This window comes from Triticum aestivum, chromosome 5D, assembly GCF_018294505.1.
Source record: "Triticum aestivum cultivar Chinese Spring chromosome 5D, IWGSC CS RefSeq v2.1, whole genome shotgun sequence".
Lineage (NCBI taxonomy): Eukaryota > Viridiplantae > Streptophyta > Magnoliopsida > Poales > Poaceae > Triticum > Triticum aestivum.
The window spans coordinates 419,084,131-419,093,256 of record NC_057808.1 but is presented as its reverse complement, the minus strand read 5'-3'; the positions used below and the strand labels follow the sequence as shown (position 1 = coordinate 419,093,256).

Below are 9,126 nucleotides of genomic sequence, written 5' to 3'. Positions count from 1 at the left end.
CTTGCCGCCAGGGAGCAAACGGCTTCCCGCCGCCGCTCCCCCCACCGCACAGCCGCCCGCGACCAAGAAGCCGCCTCGCCGCCCCACTCATAGGACGCCGGCAGGGCAGCTAGCTGGTCCGTGCGCGCCGCGACTCCCCTAGCCGGCCGTCTCCTTCTTCGACGCCCGCAAGCTGTTCGATAGTTTGCCAAGGTATGAAAATGAACTCCGCTGACGAGTTCTTTTTCCACAATTTCCTTTGCGACTCCAACGATTTGTCGTCCGACGACGAGGAGGAGATATTGGCTGCCGTGTTGGTCCATCACCACCTCAACAGCCAGCGACCGTTGTTCCGTGGCTCCATTCCGGGCCACCTTCCGGCGTTGAATCGCAACCAAGAGAGCGGGCATTTCCTTCTTTGGAAGGACTACTTTGATACAACAAACCCGTTGTTCAAACATCAAAAATTCCGCCGCCGTTTCCGTACGAGTAGGCATCTTTTCAACCGTATTAGAGAGGGGTGGTCGGCTATGATGACTATTTCGAGTGCAAAGAGGATGCCGTCGGCAAGATCGGTTTCTCCTCTTATCAGAAATGCACTGCCGCCATCCGAATGCTGGCATACTGAGTGCCCGGTGATCTCATTGACGAGTATGTTCGTATGAGTGAGTCTACATGCCTAGAGTCCCTGTATAAGTTCTGCAAGGCTGTTATTGTTGTGTTTGGCCCTGAGTACTTGAGAGAGCCGACAGCTGAAGATACAGCCCGTTTGTTGGCGATGAATGCCAGAAGGGGCTTCCCAGGGATGCTTGGCAGCATAGACTGCATGCACTGGGAGTGGAAGAACTGTCCTTCTGCTTGGCAAGGGCAGTATAAGGGACATGTCAGGGTTTGCACTGTCATACTAGAGGCCATGGCGTCTCAAAATCTCTGGATCTGGCACTCTTTCTTTGGCATGGCTGGATCACACAATGATATCAACGTGCTTTAGCGCTCGCCGGTGTTTGCTAGGCTTGCCGAAGGCAACAGCCCACCGGTGAACTTTACTGTCAACGGCCGCAACTACGACAAAGGATACTACCTGGGTGACGGTATCTATCCTCAGTGGACCACTATTGTCAAGACAATACCCAACCCTGTCGAAGAGAAGAAGAAAAGATTTGCCCAAGAACAAGAGAGTGCTAGGAAGGATGTCGAGCGTGCCTTTGGTGTTTTGCAATCTCGATGGGGCATCGTTCGGTATCCTGCTAATACCTGGAGCACGCAGAAACTGTGGGAGGTGATGACTGTTTGTGTGATCATGCACAATATGATCGTAGAAGACGAGCGCCTGGAACGTCTGTATGATCAAGGGTTTCAGTTTCAGGGTGAGAATGTTGTGCCTCAACATGGAGTAGCGGCAACTTTTGAATAGTTCACCCAATTTCATGAAGACATGCGTGATTGGGAAACTCACGTGCAACTGCAAAATGATTTAATTGAGCATATGTGGGCTCATGTTGGCAACCAATAAATGTATCTTCTTTTACTCCCTCCGTTCCTAAATATTTGTCTTCCTAGACATTTCAAACAGACTGCCACATACAGATGTATGTAGACATATTTTAGAGTGTAGATTCACTCATTTTGCTCCATATGTAGTCACTTGGTGAAATATCTAGAAAGACAAATATTTAGGAACGGAGGGAGTATTTGTTTGCAAAACTATGTGAAACATTTTTATTTGTATCCGGCTTGTAAAACTATACTATTTTATTCGGTGAACTATGTTTGACAATATGCTTGAATGCAAATCAATGTAATATTTGGGTCGGCGTGTTAGGCCGTGCTGCCGACCCAAATCTAAAAGAGGGCGGCCGCCGGGCGGGCGGCCGACCCGACAAAGAGCGGACAAAAGCGTCGTCCGTTTGGATCGGGCCCGTTGGAGTTGCTCGAGGATGACCAGGAGAGCCCAAAGAAAGAAAGAGAGTGGCGTCAGTACAAGAAAGGACAGAAAGTGGAGATCGACATAATCCGACACTCAATCTGCTGCTGGGATGCATGGGCCCTGCATCTGCATGCCATTCTGATCTGCCAATAGGATCACGAGTTCTTCTCATCATTCGTGTCACATATCTATCAACTCACAGCCACAAGATAGCAACGCATCACGCGCGCGCAAATGACCAAAAAAAAAACTAGGGACGTTGGAAATTCCCAAGTCAAACATGGTAGGCGCCGCTGCATATTGTATCAGCTATCTTCTGGCTTCCAGTCTTCGCCCGCTGAGTTTCTTATTCGAGCGGGTGACAAAGCAAGAAAGCTCCATCGACGAACCAATCGCCCCACTGCTAGACATGGATCCCGCCGCCGGCGAGAAGCCGCACGCCGTGTGCCTGCCGTTCCCGGCGCAGGGGCACATCACGCCGATGATGAAGCTGGCCAAGGTGCTCCGCTGCAGGGGCTTCCACGTCACCTTCGTCAGCACCGAGTACAACCACCGACGCCTCATCCGCTCCCGCGGGCCGAGCGCCGCCGCGGGCCTCCCCGGCTTCGTCTTCGCCACCATCCCCGACGGCCTTCCCTCGTCGGACGCCGACGTCACGCAGGACCCGCCGTCGCTCTGCTACTCCATCATGACCACCTGCCTCCCCCACTTCAAGAATCTACTCGCTGGCCTCAACGGCAGCACGTCCGGGGCGCCGCCGGTCACGTGCATCGTGGCGGACGGCCTCATGAGCTTCGCCGTGGACGCCGCGAGGGAGCTCGGCGTGCCGTGCGCTCTGTTCTGGACGGCCAGCGCCTGCGGCTACATGGGCTACCGGAACTTCCGCCCTCTCATCGACCGGGGCATCATTCCCCTCAAAGGCTAGCTATGAATTCCTCATCTTCTTCCTTCAAAATTTTGACTCGGCCTAAATCTCCAATTTCTCAACAACGAATTGATTTTTGCGTGGAGATCGAACAGACGAAGAGCAGCTGACCAACGGGTTCATGGACATGGCGGTGGACTGGGCGCCCGGGCTGAGCAAGCACATGCGGCTGAAGGACTTCCCGAGCTTCCTCCGCACGACGGACCGCGACGACACCCTGCTGACCTTCCAGCTACACCAAGTGGAGCGCGCGGAGGCGGCCGACGCCGTCATCATCAACACCATGGACCAGCTCGAGCAGCCGGCGCTCGACGCGATGCGCGCCATCATACCGGCCATCTACACCATCGGCCCGCTCAACTCCCTCGCCGACCAAACCATCCCCCGCGGGGACCCCCTGCGCACGGTGAGCTCCAGCCTCTGGAAAGAGGACGACGTCTGCCTGCCGTGGCTCGACGGCAAGAGGGCCCGCTCCGTGGTGTACGTGAACTTCGGGAGCGTGACCGTGATGAGCAGCCACGAGCTGGCGGAGTTCGCGTGGGGGCTGGCCAACAGCGGCCAGGAGTTCCTCTGGATCGTCAGGCCGGACGTCGTGAGGAGCAGCGAGGCCGCCGGCGCCGGCGCCGCGCTGCCCCCCGGGTTCTTGCAGGCGACCAGGGACAGGGGCCTCGTGGCGAGCTGGTGCGACCAGGAGGCGGTGCTGCGGCACGATGCCGTGTGCGCCTTCCTGACGCACAGCGGGTGGAACTCGACGGTGGAGGCCCTCTGCGGCGGCGTGCCGATGCTGTGCTGGCCCTTCTTCGCGGAGCAGCAGACCAACTGCCGGTACAAGTGCGCCGAGTGGGGGGTGGCGATGGAGATCGGCGACAACGTGCGGCGGGAGGTGGTCGAGGGGAGGATCAAGGAGGCGGTGGGCGGGGACAAGGGCAGGGAGATGAGGAAGAGAGCGGCCGAGTGGAGGGAGGTGGCTGTCCGGTCCATGGCGAGATCGTTGACTAATCTTGATTCGCTCATCCATGGTGTGTTGCTCTCTGGCAAGAATAGTTAGCTTCTCTTTTCTTTCCAGCTCGATCGACCAATGATCGAGCAAACATGATCGGGACACGAAAATTTTAGAATTTTTTATTTTTCCTAGTATTTATTTTTAATTTTCCTATGCATTTTCGGGTTTGCACGCTCCTAACAGATTGGATGGATGGATGTATCGAAATGGGATTCGCTAATGGTTTTCGTAGCTGTTGTAGTGAGCCCCATTTTCTTAACGAAAACCGGGGCCGTGTGGTCCGTCTATTCAAAAGATAAATAAAGATCAGTTTTAACCAGAGGTGATAATGGGATTGTTTGGAACGTCAATGTGTACTATTAGCTATTGGTTTACTTGATTGATATAAGGGCTCGGAGAAGAATGAAAGAACTCGTGAATGCCAACCAATCTGCATTCATTCACGGCAGAAATTTACATGATAACTTTCTGCTGGTGAGACATGTGGCTAGAAGGATGCATGCGCGGAAGATTGATATTTCAAGGGCTTTTGACTCACTACCGTGGCCTTTCCTCTTTGAGTTATTGCAAGCCAAAGGCTTTGGACAAAATTTCACTCGATGGGTGCAAATTCTGCTACAAACTGCGAGCACGAAGGTGATTATTAATGGTTGTACAAGGAGAAATTTCTCATATGCCAAGGGCTTAGGAGATCCCGTCTCCCCGCTGCTCTACGTCATAGCGATGGATGTGCTCACGACACTAATCACCAAGGCTACATCTGAGGGTCCTCTTTCCTCTTACCCGGGAATAACAGCAACACAGAGGCTATCCATTTACGCCGATGATGTAGCTCTTTTTGTACGCCTCCCTCTGCTATCGATCTCTCATGCCTCGGATGTGTGCTCATTGTCTTTGGAGAGGCCTCAGGCCACATGATTGAGACTCAACTACACAAAGACATCCGCTATACTCATAAGAGGATATCAAGATGACATAGATAGAGTTGGACAGTGCCTACAATGTCAATTTGGAGCCTTCCCTTGCTTGATCGGGTTAAGAACTTCATGCCATCCTGGCAGCGTGGCCTTATACAGGGACCGGGAAGATTGATACTAGTAAAGATCGTTATTGCGGCAAGACCGTCGCATCACTTGCTAGTGTTAGATGCACCACAGTGGGTTTTTGAAGAGATAGATGCTCGGATGAGGTCCTTTTTTTGGCCGGAAAAGAGCATACAAATGGAGGGCAATGCCTGGTTGCATGGAACACTATATGTAGGCCAACTCAGTTTGGAGGTCTGGGTGTGAAGAACTTGAAACTGCAAGCTCTCGCCCTCCGAGTACGGTTGGAATGGCTGAGAAGAACGGACAGAGATCGACCATGGTAGGGGCTAGCATTCATGATTGATGGCGAGGCTAAAGCAGTCTTTGATAGCACGTTTGTCATCAATGTGGGTGTAGAAGATAGAGTGCTCTTCTGGACCGATCGGTGGCTTGAGGGTTTTGTTGTTGGTGACATTGCGCCAATGCTTGTGGCTGCAGTGGACACGCGCTTCAAAAATCATAGGACTGTGCAACAAGCACTGCTGAATGATGCATGGTTGCATGATATCAGAGGAGATATATCCTTCACCGCTCAAATACAACTCATGCACCTGCAGCATGTCATTGCCAATGTGCCCAGAAACACAATGGAGGAAGACAGTTTCAGCTGACCATCTGAGGAGTCGGGTTCGTACACAGCTAAATCGACCTACAACCGCTTGTGGCAAGGCATGGTACGCTCGAGCACTGCTACGTGCATCTGGAGGAGTTGGGCAACTCTAAAATGCAAGATCTTCGCATGGCTAGCTTCACAATACCGATTATGGACATCGGATAGCCGGGCTCGACATGGGCTGCAAGACAACCCCTCAGCATGTTACACATGCCTACATGATGAGGATAATCTGGATCACATCCTCGCTCAATGCATCTATGCGCGAGAGGTATGGCACGGCTGCTTTGAGATAAATGTGACCATCCCGCAAACTAAAGATACTTTCATGGTCTGGTGGGAGAGGACAAGTCGCCTTTTTCGACAACCATACAAGAGGCGCTTCGACACTCTGGTGATTGCCACTGCTTGGCTATTGTCGAAGCAAAGGAATGCGAGAGTCTTCAATAGAACGGAGCAAATAAGAACACCTATGAGGCTTGTGCAACTAAGTTTTGGAAGAGATCAAAGCACGGAAGACTACAGGAGTTGGAGGAGTAGCCTTAAGTAGATTTGTGAGAGAGTGATCCTTTTGTTTCTTGGTGGTGTTGGTGTACCTATGTCGATGCTCGCATCTTCATAGATCTCTTGTAAACTTTTGTTCTCCCTTCTATAAAAAAATGATACGCCATTGGCATACTCTTGAAAAAATAAACATCATATATAATATGGCCATTTGACAACTTAATTTACTAGGATTGCAATCTGTTACAACTACCTCTACACTACTCCCTCTTTACACTAATGTAAGACGTTTTAGAGTCATGTGCTTACAGAGAGAGTATTTTCTACAAGGATTGCATATCAGAATCATATCTCTCACGGCATAAGGAAACCATCGGCTCCCCCCGGTCGCTCCCGTGAACGAACAGGGAGCAAACCCTAGCCATGCCAACGCTCCACACCGCCGTCCCACTCCCCACGCAACCGCCAGCGGCAAGCACCGCTGGGTAAAGCCCGTGTGGCTCGGCGGCGGCAGGGTGGCTCTTTTCCTCCTCCTTTTTTGGATCGAGCGGTGCTGCTACTTCTTGAGCTTGCGTTGATTTTTCCTTGAAGGGGAAAGGGTGATGCAGCAAAGCAGAGATAAGTATTTCCCTCAGTTAAGAACCAAGGTATCAATCCAGTAGGAGGCACAAGCAAGTCCCCAATATATGCACCTACACAAACTAACAAACACTTGCACACAACGCGAAGAAGGGGTTGTCAATCCCTTCACCGCCACTTTCAAGAGCGAGATCTAATAGAGATAGATTTAAAACAAATAAAAGTAAATAAAATCGGCGAGGTATTTTTGTGTTTTTGGTTTTATAGATCTGAAAATATATGATGGAAAATAGACCCGGGGGGCATAGGTTTCACTAGAGGCTTCTCTCTTGAAAGAAAACATATGGTGGGTAAACAAATTACTGTCGAGAATTGATAGAAAAGCGCAAAGTTATGACGATATCTAAGGCAATGATCATGAATATAGGCATCACGTCCATGACAAGTAGACCGACTCCTGCCTGCATCTACTACTATTACTCCACACATCGACCGACTCCTGCCTGCATCTAGAGTATTAAGTTCATAAGAACAGAGTAACGCCTTAAGCAAGATGACATGATGTAGAGGGATAAACTCAAGCAATATGATATAAACCCTATCTTTTTACCCTTAATGGCAACAATACAATACGTGCCTTGCTGCCCCTTCTGTCACTGGGAGAGGACACCGCAAGATTGAACCCATCACAAAGCACCTCTCCCATTGCAAGAAAAACCAATCTAGTTGCCAAACCAAATGGATAGATCGGAGAGAAATATAAAGCTATCAAATCATCCATATAAGAATTCAGAGAAGACTCAAATATTATTCATAGATAATCTGATCATAAATCCACAATTCATCAGATCTCGACAAACACACTCCAAAAGAAGATTACATCGAATAAATCTCGAAGAACAACGAGGAAAATATTGTATTGAAGATCAAAGAGAGAGAAGAAGCCATCTAGCTACTAACTATGGACCCGTAGGTCTGTGGTAAACTATTCATGCATCGTCGGAAGGGCAGCAAGGTTGATGTAGAGGCCCTCCATGATCAAATCCCCTCCGGCCGAGTGCCGGAAAAGGCCCCAAGATGGGATCTCATGGGAACAGAAACTTGCCTCAAGGGGCCCACAAGCCACGCCCCCCCCCAGGCGCGATACGTCTCCAACGTATCTATAATTTTTTATTGTTCCATGTTGTTATATTATCAATCTTGGATGTTTTATAATCATTTTATAGTCATTTTATATCATTTTTTGGCACTAACCTATTGACATAGTGCCAAGTGCCAGTTTTTTTTCTGCATGTTTTTTACATCGCAGGAAATCAATACCAAATGGAGTCCAAATACAACGAAACTTCACGGAGAATTTTTTGGACCAGAAGACACCTATAATGGGCCAAGGCTGCGCCTGGGGGTGCTCTGAGGGGAGCACAACCCACCAGGGCGCGCCAGGAGGCCCAGGCGCGCCCTGGTGGGTTGTGCCCACCTCAGGTGCCCCCCGGGCCGCCTCTTTGCTCTATAAATACCCCAATATTCTAGAAACCCTAGGGGAGTCGACGAAAATCAATTCCAGCCGCCGCAGAGTCCATAACCACCAGATCCAATCTAGACACCATCACGGAGGGGTTCACCACTTCCATTGGTGCCTCTCCGATGATGCGTGAGTAGTTCTTTGTAGACCTTCGGGTCCGTAGTTAGTAGCTAGATGGCTTCCTCTCTCTCACTGGATTCTCAATACAATGGTCTCTTGGAGATCCATATGATGTAACTCTTTTTGCGGTGTGTTTGTTGGGATCCGGTGAACTTTGAGTTTATGATCAGATCTATCTTTTTATATCCATGAAAGTTATTTGAGTTTCTTTGATCTCTTATATGCATGATTGCTTATAGCCTCATATTTCTTCTCTGATATTTGGGTTTTGTTTGGCCAACTTGATCTATCTATCTTGCAATGGGAAGAGGTGCTTTGTAGTGGGTTCGATCTTACGGTGCTTGATCCCAGTGACAAAAGGGGAACCGACATGTATGTATCGTTGTTACTAAGGATAAAATGATGGGGTCTATCTCGACATAGATAGATCTTGTCTACATCATGTCATCGTTCTTATTGCATTACTCCATTTCTTCATGAACTTAATACACTAGATGCATGCTGGATAGTGGTCGATGTGTGGAGTAATAGTAGTAGATGCAGGCAGGAGTCGGTCTACTAATCTTGGACGTGATGCCTATATAATGATCATTGCCTGGATATCGTCATGATTATTTGAAGTTCTATCAATTGCCCAACAGTAATTTTTTCACCCACCGTTTGCTATTATTCTCGAGAGAAGCCACTACTGAAACCTACGGCCCCCGGGTCTCTTTCTCATATTATTTGCCTTTGCGATCTATTTAATTTGCTTTTATTTTCAGATTTATTAAACCAAAAATACAAAAATACCTTGCTGCATTTTATTATTATTTATTTTATTTGGCGTTCGATCTATCAATCTATTACAACTTTCTCACGTCCGTTTG

General features: G+C 49.3%; 1 protein-coding gene across 1 annotated transcript; it reads left to right on the top strand.

Moving 5' to 3' along the window:
- Positions 1-2,123: 2,123 nt before the first annotated feature.
- LOC123122290 (7-deoxyloganetin glucosyltransferase) lies at positions 2,124-4,153 on the top strand. Its single transcript, XM_044542470.1, has 2 exons — positions 2,124-2,826; positions 2,927-4,153. The coding sequence occupies exons 1-2, from the start codon at positions 2,187-2,189 to the stop codon at positions 3,877-3,879; spliced, it is 1,593 nt and encodes a 530-aa protein (XP_044398405.1). The 5' UTR covers positions 2,124-2,186; the 3' UTR covers positions 3,880-4,153.
- The last annotated feature ends 4,973 nt before the right edge of the window (positions 4,154-9,126 follow it).

Excerpts from the sequence above, each read along its gene's own strand:
- LOC123122290 (XM_044542470.1), top strand. The coding sequence starts at position 2,187 with ATGGTAGGCGCCGCTGCATATTGTATCAGCTATCTTCTGGCTTCCAGT. Across the intron at positions 2,827-2,926 it reads GGGCATCATTCCCCTCAAAG|ACGAAGAGCAGCTGACCAAC; the intron begins GCTAGCTATGAA and ends GAGATCGAACAG.